A 21,667-nucleotide genomic window follows, 5' to 3' on the forward strand; every position below is an offset into this window, starting at 1 on the left:
CCATCCTGCCACTCTGCTGGGTCACACTCCTCCCCCGCCCCCCGCCCCCACCACATACATGTTATTTCCTGAATTGGAGGGTAGGCTGCACGCACTGCACCCCTTCACTCCTTAAAACTTCAGTGTTTAAGGAAAAGGAAACTCTTATACAACACAGTAATCAAAATCTAACACTGCAATACTATCGTATCCATTGGCCTTTCCATCATCTTCTCTTTCATCAAATTGATTTTTAATATAATCAAAAGGTAATGCCTACCAAGTCTGAGAGCCAGGTCACGTACATTTTCATTGGCAGGGAATAAAGACAAGCTCCTTGGAGTGGGGAGCCACTGCAAAAAAAAAAAAAAAAAAAAAAAAAAAAAAAAAAAAGCACGATCCAGTTGTGTTCTGTTCTAGTGGGGTCCCTGAGCACCAGGACTGTTTCTGGAAAGCTCACTCACATTTACCTCTTAGGTTAGCTACTGTTCCTAGAAAAGCACTTGTCTTTAGCGTGCCCTTAAGTTCCAACTTGGTTAGAACACAAGTAGACAGTGCTGACAGTTTAGGGAGGTCTGGCTAGAATTTACGAGCGCAGACATTTATTAGCCATATTTCTGTGAGCAGCTAACAACTTTTCGACTTAAATTTCTTCACCTGTGGGCGAGGAGCAGCGGCAATAACGGCCCCTACCGCCCGGAACTGCTGCTGCCGGTGCAGGGAGCTGCTCCCAAGCGCCGGCAGCAGCGCGCGGCGACAGCTGGGCCCGCGAACCTGGGCGGGCCGAGTGGGCGGGGCGGCGTCACGTGGGCGGGGCGGGGCGCGGCAGCTCGTCGGCCGATCGCACGATGTGACGCGCCGCCGGAGGCAGGCCGGGCCTTCAAGATGGCGGCGGGCGCCCCGAGCGGCTCGGCCCCGCAGTAGTGGCGGGACGGCACTCGCCGCTGGGGCCGGCCGCCCCGGGAGTGGCTGCAGCAGCGCCAGGAGTCGAGGATGGTAAAATGACCCAGGGGAAGAAGAAGAAACGGGCCGCGAACCGCAGTATCATGCTGGCCAAGAAGATCATCATTAAGGACGGAGGCACGGTGAGCTGGGGTTCCGCGCCGGCAAGCGTCCCTCCGTGCCCCCCCCCCATCCCACCGCTTTCAAACTCCCGCTTTCCCCACGGTGGCGCTTTCAGCTCCCCCCAAGCGCCCCCGGCCCCCGCAACCCCAACCACGAGTCGGCGTCTCGGGCTTCCGCCGGACACCCGCGCCGCTGCTCCGGAGGCTGTCCTCCCCCGCTCCGGCCTGCGGCCTCCGGGGCCTGCCCTCTCGGAGAAGAGCCGCTCGCCTGCCCCGCACCTGCAGCCCTCGGCTCCGGCCGCCTCCGAGACCCTGCGGCCTCGAGCCCCACGTGCGCCCCGGCCGCGGGGAGCAGTGTGCCGGGCGCCGGCGCACCCCTCGCCGCCGCAGCCTCGCCTCCGCCGCCAGGCCGCGGCGCTTGCCAAGGGTCGGGAGCCATCCTTGCCCTGCCATATGCTGCTAACGGGGTGGCATCTGGCGCGGCGACCCCGTCGGGGCCTCGCAGTACGTGCGCTGTCTGCTTCCCCGTCGCGGTGGGTCGCCGCTCTCGCTCGTCGCCGCTCGCCGTACGGCCCACCCGGTCGGGGGTGGGCTTTCCTCCTGGCTTCGCGGGGCCTAACCTTTAAATGGGCAGTCGTCACTCCGTTGTGCGTTAAGAAAGACTACGTCGAATTGATGCGGTGTCAGGATTAGGGAGAGACACTTTGAAAGGAAGACAGATCGAGGACCAGAAAACCAATTTTGGTCTTTGGGAACAGTTATCGCAATAAACTTTAGGCAGCGTGCTGTAGTTTCCCGGCAGGGGACGTAGGCTTTGTAATTGAGAAAGCAACTCACCTGTACTTTTTATTTTTTTAATGAGGGGGATTCCCCGTTGCTAACCTCTCTGGTCTTTGTTGCATCCTTCGGTGTCACGTTCTGCGATAGAATGGAAAAGTGAAATATGTGGCTCCCTTTCCCCAAGAAGGGTACGGAAGTGGTTCCCTGAATTCCGCGTCTGTTGCTGTCTTACTGGATCCCTGATCAACTGCTAACACAGTATTAAACACTATGTATGTAGGCCACCACTGAGGATTTGCTGAATTCGGTTTAAATAAGAACGTTTCTTTTGACATTTCAGAACGTGGCCGAGGCTGTGTGGCAGTATTGAGAAGCCTCGGGACATGTGTACAATTTTAGAATATGTTTTTAGTTAACTGGCAAATTCTTTACCTGTCATCACAGCTTTGACATTTGTTGAAGAAAGGCACTTTTACAATTTCTCAGATCGGATTTATTGTGCTCTTAAAACACCACAGCCTGAATTGGTGAAGAAGAGTCAGAGCTCATTTGATAAGTTGGCGAGACTGGAGGGAGAAAAATGGTGTTGACTTTGTCACCCATAGAAAGAGATATTTTAAATTCTTCATAAATCTGTGAATAGGGGCAATGAAGGATTCTGTTTTGTAAAACCAAGTGACATTTAAGGTCAGTATTCTTTACAAAAGATAAGAATGAAACTGATCAAGAAACAACCTTCCTTTTCCTTGTGAAGTTTAGTTTGGGTACCGCTCCGGATTTTGTTTGATTTGCTTTACAGCAGATGTTTTCATTACAAATCTGTGTCTTGGAGGCGACTTCTTTTTTTAACCTTTTTTTCTCCTGTTGTAGTTAATAAAGTTGTAGTGAATGTATAGTTACTTTAGGACATAGTTTTTGCACAAACAGATATGTTTTAAGAGTACACATAGAATAAGTAATTTTCCTTGAGAGCTTTGGGCATAGGAATATTGTTCTTTCTCATCTTGATACACTTAATGTTTCTATTCTAAGAGCATGGACACTACTTTAGAATAAAGGCTTTGTTTTGCATCTGTGAATCCCACAGGGCCTAGTGGGTAAATTGAAAGTGATAAACACGCTTGTATTTTGTACTAGCACATTTTTAGATGAATTCTTAGTGTCCTCTTATTTATTTCTTCGCATATATAGCCATTTATATAAATAAATGTCGAGAATGTTTTGCAGTGAAGTATCTGTATCAATCTACTCTAGCTGTAGATGAAGAAAGTTTATTACAGGCATAGCCTTTAATTTTCTGCCACTCTACAATAGATCTGAACACTGTTAGGAACATTTTTTAAGAAATGAAGGAAAATTGCCATTTGATACTCTGTTTTTTGTGTGTGTTTAATTCATTGAATCATAAAATGTTTTCAAACTGTTACTATCAACCTGAGAGTTTCAGAGCTTTTAAGATTCCTGTCACTCAGGCAGGTGTCTGAGTCTTTATGGTCAGTACTGGCCAGGCTCTGTACAGTATTTCACATCCCTGATTCTGTTTCCTTTCTAGGGGACAGCAATGTTAATAAAAATATTTTGCTTTATCCTTCTATTGACACTTTTTAAGCCTTGTCAGTCAGTTTTAGTATTTATAAGCAATGAATTGTTAATAATTTTCAAGAAATTAGAGCAGGTTTATAGTTTTCTAACAGTGGAAGAAGTGAACCCTTATAAATGAGCCATGTTAACAATAAGCTACTACTTTTTTTCCTTCAAACTGTTTTTCTGTGGGTTCTGAAGCCAAGATAAGGTTACTATGTTGTTGGTTTGAGTAATGCACAATTAAGGTAAATTACATTAAATTAAATTACATTAATCCAGTTCTGCTGATCCTGAAGTTTGCAAAATGTTCTGAATTTTTATGGGAGATTCCCCAAAAGATACAAACTTCTCAGAAGTTTACTTGTGAGTTGTTGCTCTGTTTGAAAACAGCATAAGTAACTAAAGAATAAGTGTCACTGCTTAAATTTAGTGAATTTTTTTTAATCATCTACTCTAAAATAATTCACTGAGGAAAGTAACCATGGCATAGTGAATTTGCTCTTTAAGCACCCACATATTGGAATACAGTTTTCAGGTAATGAATGTGACTAACATTTTCAAGCTTCACATTCTGTATAGATCATTTAAGACAGTTGATTTAACAGTGCATTCTGACATTTTAAAATGCTTCCAGTTTTGTTGTTAAATCATTACCATGTATTACCAGATTGTTTATAAGCATTTTGACCAGAAACTAAGAGTTAAAGAGTTACTCAAACGTGAGTTATTTATATTATCAAAATGAAATTTAGTGGGACTACATCTTTGACAAAGTGGAAAATGAAGTTTTCTCACGAGTGGGTAGGATTTGTTTTGAGGAGCTGATAGGAAGCAAGGAATTTGTAAATTGCTTTGTTAGGTGAAAAAAGTAAAATTAATAATCACTGCAAAGGGATATAAATATGCCCAAAGCAGCAGAGCACTGAATTACCTCCATCTCCACCTGTGCTAGCTCTGAATTTAATTAGAGTAAATGAGAGGCAGCAAGCATTTCACATGGGGAGGCCTGAGCTCTGACGCTTTGCACTCTTCACCTATAAGGAAAGCTAAAAGAGTTGCCATGTAGCCCAACAGTTCCAGCTGTTACCTAGCCTTCATTCTAGTGTGCAAGCTGTGAGAAGGGCCTAGAGTGACTTTTTTTTTTTTTTTTTTTTGGGACAGGCAGAGTGGACAGAGAGAGAGACAGAGAGGAAGGTCTTCCTTTGCCGTTGGTTCACCCTCCAATGGCCGCGAAGGCCGGCGCACTGCGGCCGGCACACCGCGCTGATCCGAAGGCAGGAGCCAGGTGCTTCTTCTGGTTTCCTATGCGGGTGCAGGGCCCAAGCACTTGAGCCATCCTCCACTGCACTCCTGGGCCACAGCAGAGAGCTGGCCTGGAAGAGGGGCAACCGGGATAGAATCCGGCGCCCCAACCGGGACTAGAACCTGGTGTGCCGGTGCCGCTAGGCGGAGGATTAGCCTGTTAAGCCACGGCGCTGGCCCTGGAGTGACTTTTCAAAAAGTGTCTGAGAGCTAGAAACATCGGGATGTACCTACAGTGGACACTCACTTTCAGCAGAGGATTGGTTTAGGGCTCAAAGCAGGCATCCTGATACTACAGGTTGCAGGTGCCTCAAGGGTGACTCAACCACTGCACCAGATACCCACCTACCTCCAGGCCTTTTTTTTAAAAAAAGAGTAAAACTTGGTCTCACTAAAATCTTGATTATTCTTAAGTATATTTCATGAAGTAACAATCTAACATCTCTTTGTGATGGTATTTGAATACTAAACATGAATCAACCTATAACCTGTCAGATATTTTTTAAATCACTCTGCAAAGTAAGCCAAAATGACTTGATTAACGTAAAGGTATCACTACATGTTTATGGTGATTCATGCTTACAGGACATTGAGGATTGGTTTTTCTCTTAACTTTATAAATGTAGTAAACCTTGCTCTGCTTGATTAAAGTCAGGGAGCACAAACCCCCTCTGACACCAGATCCTGGTACTAAAGCCTTACATTTCCTTCAGACATACCACAGTGCAGGAGGTTCTAGGATAGCTGTACTGTAGCTGCCACATTTTCTACAGGAACTTTGTTCCCTCCGTGAAGAACTCTAGTTCTTGAATGCCTACAAGTCAGCGTCTTTGTGTTGTTTCTGTGTAAGACTTTTACAGTGAATTATTTTGGTCAGCTTGGTTACGTACTATACAGAGAAAATGTGGTATTTCTGGATCAGAAGCAGAGCAGTGTGGACTTGAAACGGCATTCCGATAATGGGATGCTGGTGTTGCAAGCAGTGGCCCAACCTGCACCGCAGTGTTGGCCCCTGTTGTCTTGTTTTTGGAGACAAGATTTAATATTGTGGTTGTTTGCCGTGTTTCTTCTGTCTGTTGTAGTTTAGGATGGCTTTTTCTTTCTTTTTATGATTTTGACTTTTTTTGAAGAGTACAAGCCAATTGTTTTGCAGAATGACTGATCGGTTTGGTTTATTCTCGCTTCCTCACAGTTAGCAAGCTGTTTAACAAACAGGATTATGATGACATCCTAATGCCCATTTATTGGTGGAACAAGCACTATTTTCTGGCCCGAATTCCCTGTCTGGTTCACTGTTAAGGAATACAGGGCATCTTATACAGTGGATAAGTAGCTATTTGGGATGCCTGTATGTATCTCTTGTCTAAATGCATGTGTGGTTCAAGTCCTGGCTCCTCTGCTTCTGATCTAGCTTCCTGCTAATGTGCGCTCTGGTAGGCAAAGATGATGGCTCAAGTAGTTGGGTCTCTGCCACCCATGTGACACACGCAGTTTAAGTTTTAGGTGCCGGGGCCGGCGCTGTGGCGCCACAGGTTAACACTCTGGCCTGAAGCACCAGCATCCCATATGGGCACCGGTTCGAGACGTGGCTGCTCCACTTCTGATCCACCTCTCTACTGTGGCCTGGGAAAGCAGTAGAAGATGGCCGAAGTCCGTGGGCCCCTGTGCCTGCGTGGGAGACCCGGGGAAGGCTCCTGGCTTCAGATCCTGGCTTCGGTTCGGCGCAGCTCCAGCCGTTGTGGCCAATTGGGGAGTGAACCATCAGATGGAGGACCTCTCTTGCTGCCTCTCCTCTCTCTCTGTAACTCTGACTTTCAAATAAATAAATAAATCTTAAAAAAGTTTCAAGTGCCTAGCTTCCACCTGGCCAATCCCTGGTTGTTGCAAGCATTTGAGAAGTGAACCATGGCCAGAAGATCTCTTTCATTCTTTCAATAAAATGAGAATAAATAAGTTATTAAGGACAGTTCCCTGTGTAGTAACTGCTGGATCCATAAGCATTGATTTGGGTAATTTTAGACTAAGAATTTGAGAGTTTGGGGAAGATTTAGGTAAGTGATCTTGGCTGGCACCACGGCTCAATAGGCTAATCCTCCACCTGTGGCGCCGGCACACCGGGTTCTAGTCCCAGTCGGGGTGCCAGATTCTGTCCTGGTTGCCCCTCTTCCAGGCCAGCTCTCTGCTGTGGCCCGGGAAGGCAGTGGAGGATGGCCCAAGTGCTTGGGCCCTGCACCCGCATGGGAAACCAGGAGAAGCACCTAGCTCCTGGCTTTGGATCAGCGTGGTGCGCCGGCCGCAGCGGCCATTGGAGGGTGAACCAACAGTGAAGAAAGACCTTTCTCTCTAACTGTCCACTCTGCCTGTCAAAAAAAAAAAAAAAAAAAAAAAAAAAAAAAAAAATCAATGGAGATGCTTCTCAACTTATGGTAGGGTTGCATCTTGATAAATCCTTTGCAAATTGAGAGTAAAGTTATTTGAAAATGTCATTTAATACACCTAACCTACTGAGTGTCATAACTTAGCAACACAGTGCTGTAGAGTGTTGGTTGTTTCCCCTACCGACTGTGGGGCTGACTGGGAGCTGTGGCTTGCTGTCCTGACCCAGCTTTACAAGAGGATATTTTGCATATGGTTAGCCCAGAAAGATTAAGATTCAAAGTATGGTTTCTTCTGAATGTGTATCATTTGTATACCATCATAAAATTGAAAAATTTTAAGTGAGGGATGGTCTGTAGTTGATTTCAGTTCTACTTACACCTGTTAAACACCTTTGTGTGGTGCATGGACCAAATATTCCAAATTATTGAACAAGAGAGTGAGTACTCGTGCCTCAGGGAGCATCCACCCAGAGGTCCTTCACTTCCAGTAGGGTTGCACCCCTTTAAGCCCATTGTGAAAGGTGAGTTTTGGCCAGAAAGAATGAAATGAGTACCTTACATAGGTAAATGTTATGTTAAAGACATTGACTCACATAACAGGGTATAAGAATAAGTAGGTTTTAAAAGACTAAGCGAGAAATCTAGATGATGAAGCTATGGTCTGTTTGCAATGGAAAGTATGGTCTGAGAACTTGGAAAGAACACAGGGAGGTTGTCGCTGACTTCTGAGGTTGAAGTTAGAGATGACTACCATGGGACCATCATCATATGTCCAGAAGAGAGAAATTACTCAGTTGAATAGACTCTGGGTATAGTCGTTATTAGGGTTTTAGCTGGGATATCCTAACATTTAGGGGTTATGTGTTAGTTTCTGTTCAGTTTTGTCTCTTTCAGAATTTTTTGCTTTGTTTCTCTTGTAATTCCACTGAGAATTTTCAAATGACATCTGCTAATACCATCTCCTCTTGATGGTCTGAACTCTACTCTGGATATTGTAAACCACTCACTGGCTGAGTATTTGCCTCCATTCTTATCTGTCACCTTGAGCTTTGTACTTTCTGTCCAGCCCATGGCCATTTGTACTTTTTAAAAGTCCTGAGGGCTGGCGCCGTGGCTCAACAGGCTAATCCTCCGCCTAGTGGCGCCGGCACACCAGGTTGTAGTCCCGGTTGGGGCACCAGATTCTATCCCGGTTGCCCCTCTTCCAGGCCAGCTCTCTGCTATGGCCCGGGAAGGCAGTGGAGGATGGCCCAAGTGCTTGGGCCCTGCACCCGCATGGGAGACCAGGAGAAGCACCTGGCTCCTGCCTTCGGATCAGCAAGATGCACCGGCCGCAGCGGCCATTGGAGGGTGAACCAACGGCAAAGGAAGACCTTTCTCTCTGTCTCTCTCTCTCACTGTCCACTCTGCCTGTAAAAAAAAAAATAATAATAATAAATAAATAAAAAATAAAAGTTGTCCTGAGATGTTGCCTATGGATATATATTCCATTAAAATAATCAGTACTTATGTCAAAAGTCTTAATCTAGTTTTCTTAACTCTAAAATTAGTAAAATATTTTTAAAGTTTATTCCTCTTATTAAAGTTTTTTAAATTTTTATTTGTTTGAAAGGCAGAGAAATAGAATTACCCCATCCACTGGTTCACTCCCCAAATTGCTGCAACAGCCCGGGATGGGTGAGGCCAAAGCAGAACTAACAGAGAGGCAGAGAGAGAGAGAGAGAGAGAGAGAGAGAGAGAGAGAGAGGTCTTCCATCTGCTGGTTCACTCCCCAGATAGCTGCAGCATCCGGAGCTGGGCCGATCTGAAGCCAGGAGCTTCTTCCAGGTGGGTGCAGGGGCCCAAGGACTTGGACCATCTTCTCCTGCTATCCCAGGCCATAGCAGAGAACTGGATTGGAAGTGGAGCAGCCAGGACTTAAACCGGTGCACATATGGGATGCCGGCGCTGCAGGCGGCAGCTTTACCTGCTACACCACAGCGCTGGCCCCTGTTATTTCTTTTATAATGTTTCTCAATGTGTTTGTCTTAAATTCAGCAGCTGTTGTACATGTTTTTCTCAAATCAGTATGTCTGAAACTGAATGAATCTTTTCATTCTTTCCTTCCCCTTTTTTTCATTGTCCAGTTGACCAAGCCAGACAGTGATATCTTATCTCCTTGTTTTTTATCTTTCCTCAGCTTCTGCCATATGTAGGCTACCAATGAGTGCTACTGATTCTACTTGCTAACTGTTTTTTGTATCCATTCACTTTGCTCCATCCCTACTACTGCTGTCTGATTCAAATTCCTGTACCTCTCAGCTAAGTTTTACCACAGCCTGCCTTCTGGTCTTCCTGGTTGCCTTTTAAACCTGTTTGCCACTCAGCAATGAAAGTTGTTTTGAGAAGGCAGTGCTGTACTGTGACGTTACTTGCTGCCTTAAACATTGCAGCACTATCCTGCTCCCTTCAGGTCGAAGACGTTCATGAAGACCTACGAGGCCTTTTTTGAGTAACCTCTCCAACTTCATTTCTGTTTGCCTCTCAGCCTCAACTTTGTTTTCCTCCTTGGATATCAGAAACTGAAATAGTTGGAATGTCTCCTGTCTTCTGGCCTTTTTGTATTCTATCCCTTTTACTTTAGCTGCTTTTGGCCATCATTCTCCCCCACCCCCTGAAGTACATGCTTAAGAATCCTTTCCCATTGACCTTTAATACCTTCTGCCTCTTGGAAAGCCTTCTTCTTTACTGAATAAGTACTCTTATCTATTTTTTTAAAAGATTTATTTATTTATTTGAAAGGCAGAGATAGAGAAGAAGAAGATAGAAGGAGAAGAGAGATCTATCTTCCATCCGCTGGTTCATTCCCCAAATGGCCATAACAGCCAGAGCTGGGCTGATCTGATGCCAGAAGCTGCTTCTGGTTTTTCCACTAGGTGCAGGGGTCCAAGTACTTGGGCAGTCTTCTGCTGCTTTCCCAGGTGCATTAGCAGGGAGCCAGATCGAAAGTGGAGCAGCCAGGACTCAAACCAGTGCCCATATGGGATGTCAACACTACAGGTGGAGACTTAACTTCTACACCACAGTGGCGGCGCTAAGTACTCTTACGTTAAACAGAGCAAATTTAACACATTTTCAGGGTGAACATTTGGCACGGTTGTTAAGATACTACTTGGGATGCCCACATTCCATATTAGAGTGCCTGATTTCAAGTCCCAGTTCTACTTCCAAAGCCAGCTTCTTGCTAATGCATGTCTGGGAGGCAGCAGATGATGGCTTGAATACTTAGGCTTCTGCCCCTGATATGGAGAGACCCAAATTGAGTTCTAGGCTCCTGGCTTCAGGCTGACCCAGCCCTGGCTGTTGTGGATGTTTGGGGGGAATGAACCAGTGCATGGAAGATGTATTTTATTTATTTATTTATTTAATATGTATTTGAAAGGCAGAGTGACAAAGAAACTCGTCCATTCAGTAGTTTACTCCCCAAATGCCTGCAACCGGCAGTGTGAGGCTGAGCTGTGCCAGGAGCCAGGGACTCTTACCTGAATCTCCCATGTAGGTGGCAGGAACCCAAGTCTTGGGCCATCATCCACTGTCTCCCAGGCACTTCAACAGGAAGCTGGTTTGGAAGTAGAGTAGCCGAGACTCAAACTGGTGCTCCAAAATGGGACATAGGCATCCCAAGTCGCAGTTTAACCTATTGTGCCACATGCCTGCCCCCATCTGTCTCTGTCACTCTGCTTTTCAATGAATAATAAATACAGATTTTAAGTTTTAATAGTTTTCTAGTGTCCATTTTGCTCTCTGCATATATTTGCATACGTTTTAAAATAGTTGCCCTCTTTTTATTAGCATTTCCCAAATTCCTTTCCAAGGAACTCAACTGTCTATGAAATAATCTGTTACAAGGAGTCATACTGTACACTTGCTCCCCATGTAGGATCTCTGTCCTTAATGTGTTGTACTTTGCAAATTAACGGTAAAACTACTACTCAAACAGTACTTTATATTTTGTGTATCTGTGTGGGTGCAAAATGTTGAAATCTTAATATATACCAAGTTGACCTTCTGTACATAAAGATAATTGAAAATGAATCTTGATGAAGAATGGGATGGGAGAGGCAGTGGGAGATGGGATGGTTGCGAGTGGGAGGGAGGCTATGGGGGGGGGAAAGCCACTATAATCCAAAAGTTGTACTTTCAAAATTTATATTTATTAAATAAAAATTTTAAAAAAATTATTATGAAAAGGAAGATTCCTTGGTTGAGTTTGGGAAACTGTACACTATCTTCTTGGCTATTTGAAATATAAATTAGCATGTTAAGGATCCTGAGATATCCCAGCAGTCTCTCTGCTAGATACTGTGTTTGTGATGGTGAAACTGGATTGAAGCTTACCAAATCCTGAGTTACTATATACTGCTCATTGGTACTGGTCATCATTCCTTCCCTTTTAAAATTGCTCCGTTGTCATTTGTGACACTGTACTCTCTTGTTTCTTAACCTATTGCTGCTCTTTTATCCTTTATGCTGTCCAGACAGTCTAATCTACATTAGTGATTTTAAATATAATATTTGCTGCTAATTTTTAAGATTTGTTTTCTTGAAACAGCAAGAGAGGAAGAGAAGGAGGGAGAGAAGGAAGAGAAATGTGAAAGAGGAGGGAGAGAGAGAGAGAGAGAGAAATCTTCTACCCATTGTTTGACTCTGCAGATGGCTGCATCAATCAGAGCTGGGCCAGGACTAAGCCAGAAACTAGGAACTCCATTCAGGTTTCCTCTCTGGGTGGCAGGGGCCCAAGTACTTGGGCCATTTTCTACTTCTTTTCTAAGCGCAGCATTAGCAGCCCAGGAAGAGGAACAGCCCAGGCTCTACCAGCCCTCCCAAATCGGATGTCAGCAAGGGGTGGCTTAACCCACTGCCTGGCAACACTGGCCCCCTGACTAGTTGTTGAAATCAGGGTTCAAAGGCAATAGGAATATTTCACGTAAAGGAGGTAGTCTTTTAGGTAGGACCTGAAGTAAATTAGAGCCCTGTGAGTGGAAAAATACTGGAAAGCCATGAACTTTATGAAGACAACCAGGCTTAAGACTTAGAAGTCATTTGTGACTGTCCCTGCCATTATTCATCAGATTCAAATCCTGAGCATTTATATCCATCCCTCTCTCCTTCAGCATTCATACCAATTCACGATTTGATGTCCTCACCACCTCTTGTTTGAGCTGATTCAAATGGCCTCCTTTGGCATGCATATTACTCCTCAGTCTTATCCTTTAGGCGAAACTACCAGAAATAAGTATTGAAAATACAGGTCTGATGTCTTGCTTGAAACCCTTCAATGGTTTGCCATGTTTCTTGAGTAAAAAAGAGAAACTTCTTAACAGAATTTAGAGGCTGTCTCTTCTACTTTCTTCTGTTTACTTCATGACTAACTAGAATGCTATTCTCTAGTGGCTTTAAACAGTCATGGTCTACTTTGTTTTGGTTTTCTCTCATGTGACTATCCACGCACGTTCCTTCTTGCCTTCTAACCTGCTCATATCTCTCTTACTGCTTCCCACAGAAGCAGACTATTAAGAGAGGAAGAAGAACTTGAGATTAGTGAGTGGGTCTTCTTTTTGTTAACTTGGAACCTCTGGTACATAGTAGATATTCTGTAAATGTTTGTTGAATGAATTAATATCATTCCTAGTCATGGTTCTTCAGCTGAACCCCATATCTCAAGTTCCTCAACTGTAAGTTCAATCTGGGAAGTATTCCGATACGTAATTCTATAGGTTGGGAGAGAGATTTCTTTTTTTGTTTTTGTTTTTGTTTTTTGACAGGCAGAGTGGACAGTGAGAGAGAGACAGAAAGGTCTTCCTTTTGCCGTTGGTTCACCCTCCAATGGCCGCCGCGGTAAGCGCGCTGCGGCCGGCGCACCACGCTGATCTGATGGCAGGAGCCAGGTGCTTATCCTGGTCTCCCATGGGGTGCAGGGCCCAAGGACTTTGGGCCATCCTCCACTGCACTCCCTGGCCACAGCAGAGAGCTGGCCTGGAAGAGGGGCAACCGGGACAGGATCGGTGCCCTGACCGGGACTAGAACCTGGTGTGCCGGCGCCGCAAGGTGGAGGATTAGCCTAGTGAGCCGCGGCGCCTGCCGAGATTTGTTATTTTAAATAATGGTATTGATGAACAGTATCATTTTCAGATCAGACACTATTAAGATATTTCTCATAAGATATTTCTCATATGCCTTAGAGCTTAAATATGGCATTTTAATGTGTTTGCATGCAAATCAGGGTTTTTTTTAAATCTGAAATTTTTATTCACTTAAAAAGTTTATTATTTGAGAGGCATAGAGACAGAGAGTTCCTGTCTGCTGGTTCACTCCCCAAATGTCCACAACAGGTGGGAGTGAGCCAGGCAGAATCCAGGAGCCATTTCACGTGGGCAGCAGGGACCCAACAGCCTGAACATCACTTTCTGTCTCACAGGATGCGCATTAGCCAGAAAGCTGGAATAGGAGCAGAGTTGGGACTTGAACCCCATCTGATAGGGGATGCTTGTGTCCCAACTAGCATCTTAACTGCCAGGGCAAAATTGCACCTGCAAATTCTGATCTTAAATATTCTGTTACTGAAGAAACCAAATAATAGTAGTTTATACCTTTATCTAGAAAATCTTGCTTTTTTTTTTTTTTTTAAGATTAGTTATTTATTTGAAAGGCGGAGTTACAGAGAGAGGCAGATGCAGTGATGGAGAAGTCTTCCTTCTGCTTGTTCACTCCCCAGATGGCTGCAATGGCTGGAGCTGGGCCAGACTGAAGCCAGCAGCTTCATCCAGGTCTCCCAAGAGGGTACAGGGGCCTAAGCACTTGGGCCATCTTCCACTGTCTTCCCAGGAGTATTAGCAAGGAGCTGGATTGGAAGTGGAGCAGCCAGGGCTCAAACGGTGCCCATAATGGATGCTGGTGCTGCAGGCAGGATATTATTTTACAAACTTGTTAGTGGAGAGTGAATTCATAATATATTTGTTTTTCTATCAACTTACTACTGCTCATTAAAATATGAAATTCTGCAACTCAGATAATTGTTAACACAGCTGTAGCAACAGTGTAAACTGGATCTTGTATTTTCATTTTTGTATATATCAGATCCTAAATCTCTTACATACTAATATAGGGGCTATTCTGCTTTGAACCATGTTGATATCCATTATGATTTTTGCCACTTACTTCATTTATGTTTTGGGTTAATGCAGTAGCCTTCTAACTGCTCACTGTCCTTGATTTTGCCCCCTTTTAACCCAGTTATCCTTTGCCAAAATAATCTTAAAACTTTCATCTGATCATGTGAGTCTTATCCTTAGTGGCTTCTCATTGCCTTCAGAGTAAATGCAGTCTCCTTAGCATGGAAGCTGGTCCTCACGTTCCTCTAGCTCATCTCACAGTGCACCCCAACACACACGCTCTAGTCTTAATGAACTGCATGTAAGAGTCCCCCGATGCTTCATGCTCTCAAACCTCAGAATCATTGTGCACTTTTTTTTTTTTTAAGATTTATTTAATTACTTATTAGAAAAAGTTACATAGAGAAGAGGGGGGGGTATCTTCCATCCGCTGGTCACTCTCCAATTGGCCACAACGGCCGGAGCTGCGCCAATCCAAAGCCAGGAGCCAGGAACTTCCTCCAGATCTCCCACAGAAGCAGGGGTCTAAGGACTTGGACCATCCTCTACTGCTTTCCCAGGCCATAGCAGAGAGCTGAATCTGAAATGGGGCAGCCAGACTTGGAACCAACGCCCATATGGGATGCCAGCACTGCAGGCGGTGGCTTTACCTGCTGCGCCACAGTGCTGGTACCTCTTTGTGCACTTTGACCTGACCAGTTCTTCCCACTTTACATCCCTGCACTTTTAACTCGATTATATCCTTTCAGCCTTCCTTCAGCAAGTGAGATATTCCCTTCTCCCAATTCTTTGTGTTCCCATTGCACTCTGTGCTTACAGTAGTGGATTTTTTTCCTTGCTTGACTCTGTCACCTTGAGGACAGGGACAGTGAGTATCTAGATGTTTGACATAGTGCTAATACACACGCAGTCATATGCTGCATAACAACATTTGGGTCAGTGATAGACCACATACTGTAAGATTGCATTGCTTAGTGATATTGGCCATCTTAGTTTATGTGAGTACACTTTGCTATGTTTGCAGAACAGTGAAATTGTCCAATGACACATTTCTCGGAACATTTCTGTCATTAAAAAACATGTGACTATATGTTCTTAATATTTATTGAACTCTTATCATTGTTTTTAATTCTGGAATGCACTGTTAACTTTGTGTTAACTTTTTTTTTTTAATTTGTTTTTATAGCCTCAAGGGATAGGTTCTCCTAGTGTTTATCATGCGGTTATTGTCATCTTTTTGGAGTTTTTTGCTTGGGGACTGTTGACAGCACCTACCTTGGTGGTAAGTAATCTTTTAACTTATTTATCACTGTCTCAAATCTGTTTTTGCTATTTTGGAGGAAAAGATAGGCCCTTTTCCTTTTTACAGTTAATTCTCCCATACTTATGTATTCTGCTTTACTTTCCTTTTTTTTTTTTAACCCTTATCTCTCCCTTATTTTTGTGACAAAGTATGTGTAAATTTGGGTCACTGTTTGATAGAGTGGAAGACATTAGTGTAGTGGTAAGTTTGGGAAAGACAAGTGTGTATGACCTGCATTACTCAGCATAATTATTTTGAGATTCATTTATCCAGTTTCATTTTCACAGAAGTTCTTTTTATTTGGATTAAACATCTAGAGAGGTAGCCTTTTAGAAAGGCTGTTCAGAGGCCTAAGCTGATTTTATTCAAATTTTCCCACATTTGAAACCTTAGAAAAGACTTCCTTGCCAGACAAAGCAACCCAGGTAACAGCTGGTTTTCTCCTGTTGGTGCAGATAAAGTGAATAGAATGAGGGAAGGCATACCTATGACAACAGTTTATAATATCTTGAAAGAAGTAGTTAGCATGTATACACTGCTTACCAAATCTTATATGAACAGAGTTTTTTTTTCTTATTTGACAGGTAGTTATAGACAGTGAGAGAGACAGAGAGAAAGGTCTTTCTTCCGTTGGTTCACCCCCGAAATGGCCGCTACAGCTGGTGCTGCACCAATCCGAAGCCAGGGAGCCAGGTGCTTCCTCCTGGTCTCCCATGCGGGCACAGGGACCCAAGGACTTTGGGCCATCCTCCACTGCCCTCCTGAGCCACAGCAGAGAGCTGCACTGGAAGAGGAGCTAGACTAGAACCCAGCGCCCATATGGGATGCCGGCGTCGCAGGTGGAGGATTAACCAAGTGAGCCATGGCGCCGGCCCCTATGAACAGAATTTTAAAGCAATATACTTTCTTACATTTTCATGAGCTAGGTCATTGTCATACAAAGAAAGCTTATACAAAAAGGTTGTTTCTAGAAAAATTGGATAATTATCTAAGTAGATTGAGCAAGTCTTAAGAACATGTAATCCGTATTTCTTAGCATATTCATTTCAGCTACATAGTCATTATTGTATATGCCTAAAATAAATGTCTCACAGTTATTTTTCATGTGAAGGGCATATTCAGGAGCACAGGATTCAGAAGAAAAGAAAGCCTTCATAATAATGGTGCATTGCACATTAAAATAATTCCCTAAATAACTGACATAATTATAAAAATGCCAATTTGAGTGTATTTTGATTATGGTTATTTCGTTTTTAAAAAGTACTATTCACTGACCTGTAACAGATCATCAGTTCTACATAAATTGCTTTTAAAAATAATTGAAGGGGCTGTATTGAAGGGGCCTGCGCTGTGGTTTAGCAGATGAAGTTGTCTCCTGCAGTGCTGGCACCAGTTCCAGTCTGGGCTGCTCCACTTCTGATCAGCTCTCTGTATGGCCTGGGAAAGCAGTGGAAGATGCCTCAAGTCCTTGGGCCCCTACACCCTTGTGGGAGACCCAGAAGAAGCTCCTGGCTTCTGGCTTCTGGCTTCTGGCTTCAGGTCGGCACAGTTCCCGCTGTTAACGGCCATCTGGGGAGTTAACCTGCAGATAGATCTCTCTCTGCCTCTGTCTCTGCCTCTCTAACTCTGACTTTCAAGTAAATAAATAAATCTTTAAAAAAATAAAAGGGATCAAGTCCATTTAAAAAAAATAAAATAATTGAAATGTAGGATTTAAAAATACCCTTTTTGAAGTTTACTTGTTTTTTACGGAAATCTTCCAAAAAATGTTTACACATTTTCTGCCTTCATAATAATCCAAGTACAGTGATTTGGAATTTCCTCAGGTGGTGCAAATCCATGATACTCAAAACTACGTATTATTGTAATAACCTGTTGTCAGGGGCTGTAATAACTTTGTGGTCTCATGACTTTATAATAGGTTTCCTAATGTTCAGATGGCTTGTTTATCATCAGTCAGTTTAGCATAGAAATCTGTCACATCATCACCTTTGTCATTTAAGTGCTTAAGCTTTGTAATAGTAAACAGTGCTTGTGTTGTATTACAAAGGGCCTAGAATAATCTTCTCAACCATGTATGAGTGAGTTGTTAGCCTGGAAATATAGGCAAAGAAACTGAGCATGGAAAACATTAAAAACTCAGTTGCTGCTGTGATAAAGTATATTTGAACGTAGGCTCTTTTGACACCTATGCTCAGTCTTTTGGGGAATGCTAGTAAATTAGTGACCGTTCATAGTTGAAGTTTATTGGGCAGTCCAACCTCCAGCTAAATAGGATTAAAATGTGGATAAATTGTTAAGAAGGGGGTCAAAAAAGTTTTAAGTGAGAATTCCATAATTTCTCATCAGGATTTGAAATAACTTTTTAAAATTACTTCTAGTTTATATTTTTTAATTATGTTGACTTTTTATGTAACTCTGGTACAGATTTTTTCCCAGCTGACAAAGGGAGATTTATCTTCTTCAAGAACAAGGACAGGGTTCAGTTATTTAGGCACAAAGGCTTGTTTATTAGTTCATTTTTCGGGATATATCCATGATATACCAAAAAGTTCTTGGAAAAAAAATGCAATTAAAGTTTATTTTGATGCAAAAATATTTTGGAATTTATGCATAGTCTTTGTAACTGTCACACATTTTCCATGGAATTTTGAAGACCCCATGTATGCATAATTTTGAAAGATTTTTGTACCAAAATAAGTTTATCTTTGAATTCCATTTCCTGTGAGCTTTTTGAAATGTCCTTATATTTTCTTCTCTTTTTTGTTTTGTAAAAGAGTTATATATTTATTTAAAATAATTATATATTGAGAAGGAGGAACAGAGACCTTTCATCCACTTATTTACTCCCCAAATGGCTGCAACAGCAAGGGCTAGTCTAGGCCAAAGCCAGGAGCTTCTTTCCGATCCACATGGGTGCAGGGGCCCAAGCACTTGGGCTATCTGCTGCTGCTTTCCCAGGCCACTAGCAGGGAAATGGATCTAGAGTGGAGCAGCCACAACATGAACCAGTGCCTGTATGGGATGTAGGCACCAGAGGCAGCAGCTTTACCTATTTCGCCATAATGCTGGCCCCCTCTTTGGTGGACATTTTATTTCTTTTTCTTTTTTTTTTTTTTTTTTGACAGGCAGAGTGGACAGTGAGAGAAAGAGACAGAGAGAAAGGTCTTCCTTTTGCCGTTGGTTCACCCTCCAATGGCCGCCGCGGTAGGCGCGCTGCAGCCAGCGCACCGCGCTGATCCGATGGCAGGAGCCAGGTGCTTCTCCTGGTCTCCCATGGGGTGCAGGACCCAAGCACTTGGGCCATCCTCCACTGCCTTCCCTGGCCACAGCAGAGAGCTGGCCTGGAAGAGGGGCAACCGGGACAGGATCGGTGCCCCGACCGGGACTAGAACCCGGTGTGCCGGCGCCGCAAGACGGAGGATTAGCCTAGTGAGCCGTGGCGCCGGCCGACATTTTATTTCTAATTTTCCTTATTTGTACATACACAACGTTAAATTTTGTTAAATTTCTAGTTACTGACAGAAGAGTAACTGAAACAGGCAATCCTGATCATTCTCAGCATGGTTCTTGGAAGATTTCTGAAAGTACACTTAGTGTAGTGTTTCTTCCTGCAGAGAAGACTTCTCCACGTTTCTTACTCCCCACATTGGCACTGTATTGTTTTTACTGAGGCAGCATTGCATAATAGAAGCATTGGCTTCTATGTCAAACAAGAATTCAGTTGCCTCATCTGTAGAGTGGTAATATGATCTAATTTATAATGTGTTAGAATTTGTTTACGGTTTGTACTAGTCATCTTTGCATCACTATTACAAAATACCTGACATGGTCTATTTATGAAGAAGAGGTGTATTTGGTGCACAGTTTGAGTTTGAAGTCCAAATGCCATAGTACAGCCTCTATGACATGGCTGCCCCTCACCTGCCGTACCTTATGGCTCAAATAGCAATGGTGGCACTGTGTAGAGGACCAAGTGGTTACATTTTGAACCAGGAAGCAGAGAAAGGAAGAGGGTCTAACAGGCCCTTTTGAGGGCACTCTCCTATGGATCCAAGAGCCTCTCATTGGGCTCTACCTCTTCAGAGTCCGCACCATCTTCTGATACCACCAATTGCCTTTCCATTCAGTTGCCTTTTCAACCAATGAGTCCCCAGTGATTTACATGTTGCACAGTGAATAAATTGATGCCATGTGGTTTAAGAACAGGCTATGGAAAGAATAAAGTAACTTTGTTATACATTTTTATAGATTAGACTGTGTGTGTGTGTGTGTGTGTAAGTAATCTTTCTAGATTTGCTTAGTGGCAATTAAAAATTCCCTATTCTCTTAATCTACTGAAAGTCGATTTATATGTAGAAAGTAAAGAGTCTGAGGACCTGGGTTCAGTTTCAGATTTACCACTTATTGGCAATGTGACCTTAGATAAGGTATTGAACATCTGTGTGTATCAGTTTTATAATAGGGTTGTTACAAGGAATTAAATGACACGTGAAATACCTAGTTTAGTACTGTGTAACATAGTGCCATGTAGATGTTTGATATTAATAATCGCTCATATGCATGCATGCTGCCATACAAATCAAAATTTATATGAAATGTAATTTTTATGAAGACATGTTTGAAAATACAAATGTACAAATTTTTCTAAGACTAAAATGTAGCATATGATTTTTATTTAGGTATTACATGAAACTTTCCCTAAACATACATTTCTGATGAATGGCCTAATTCAAGGAGTAAAAGTAAGATGTATTTTTAATGTATATATATTTGTATATGTGTGTATGTATATATAATTTGATTGATTAGTTAATGGACTGATACACTAAGTTAATTTTGATAACTGAGCGTATTTGGGGGCATTATTTAGTACCTTTTAGTCTGATTGAGTTTTAAGTATGATTTGACTCAAACATAGCCAACTGTTACAATAGGTACTTCCTGTGTTCAGAGATCTCAATGATTTTATAAATCTACAAGAATATGTAAGTTGTAATTATAAGTGTTGTATGTAAATCTTTTGCTCTTGATTTAGTTTGATCAACAAATTTTGTAAGATAATTTACTTTTAGGTATAAAAACAGATAATCATACGATATTTCTAGAATTGCTGATGTTGGGTATTTTGATTGAGAGTTCATTAGAGTGTGCATAATACCCAGCCAGAGCCCTGCAGACAATTCTTGACCCTCTGAGGAAACTTTTAATTTGTATGTAAAATAGAAATGTTATTTATCTAAATTTTAGTGATTATATATTTTTAGAAAATATGTGTTCCTATATCTTCTAGGGGAGTAAAGTTATCTGTCTTAGGCTCATGGATGTACTGGATGAATTTTTTTCCATTTATGTTTTTATAGGGTTTGTTGTCATTCCTCAGTGCCCCGCTTATTGGTGCTCTTTCTGATGTTTGGGGCCGAAAATCGTTCCTGCTGCTAACAGTATTTTTCACATGTGCCCCAATTCCCTTAATGAAGATCAGCCCATGGTACGTGCATATTCACTTTTTATCAGCAAAATATCTGTTAACTGCTTTCTGATACTCCTTTATTTCACTTTTTTGGTCCATCTTTTCTATGTAGGTTTTAATTTTATTTTTCTAATGCATTTATTATTTGACACAGATAAAGAAGGCCCCTAAAAATATAATAGTTGAGTAGTACTTCATAAAAATTAGAACTAGGTAACTACTGTTAGAAGCATAAAGATCATTAACTAACCTTTAACTTCCTCTCCCATCCCATTCTTCATTAAGATTCATTTTTAATTATCTGTATATACAGAAGATCAACTCTATACTAAGTATAAGCAGCCACACAGACACACAAAGTATAAAGTACTGTTTGAAGACTAGTTTTACCATTAATTCTCATAGTACAGCACATTAAGGACAGAGGTTCTACATGGGGAGCAAGTGCACAGTGACTCCTGTTGTTGATTTAACAATTGACACTCTTATTTATGACATCAGTGACCACCCAAGGCTCTTGTCATGGGCTGCCAGGGCTAGAAGCCTCTTGAGTCCACAAACTCTGCCATTATTTAGACAGGGCCATAATCAAAGTGGAAATTCTGTCCTCTCTTCAGAGAAAGGTGCCTCCTTTGATGGCCCCTTCTTTCCAC

The 21,667-nt window shown here is 42.7% G+C and overlaps 1 protein-coding gene across 1 annotated transcript in view; it reads left to right on the forward strand.

The window, feature by feature from the left end:
* Positions 1 to 863: 863 nt before the first annotated feature.
* Positions 864 to 21,667, forward strand: part of MFSD14A (major facilitator superfamily domain containing 14A) — a 49,514-nt gene continuing 28,710 nt past the window's right edge. The window contains exons 1-4 of the mRNA XM_062191817.1: positions 864 to 1,064; positions 15,425 to 15,520; positions 20,224 to 20,286; positions 20,905 to 21,032. Of these exons, the coding sequence (XP_062047801.1) occupies positions 981 to 1,064; positions 15,425 to 15,520; positions 20,224 to 20,286; positions 20,905 to 21,032 (371 nt within the window). The 5' untranslated portion in view covers positions 864 to 980. The remainder of the gene's footprint in view (positions 1,065 to 15,424; positions 15,521 to 20,223; positions 20,287 to 20,904; positions 21,033 to 21,667) is intronic.

This window comes from Lepus europaeus, chromosome 5, assembly GCF_033115175.1.
Source record: "Lepus europaeus isolate LE1 chromosome 5, mLepTim1.pri, whole genome shotgun sequence".
Taxonomy (NCBI): Eukaryota; Metazoa; Chordata; class Mammalia; order Lagomorpha; family Leporidae; genus Lepus; species Lepus europaeus.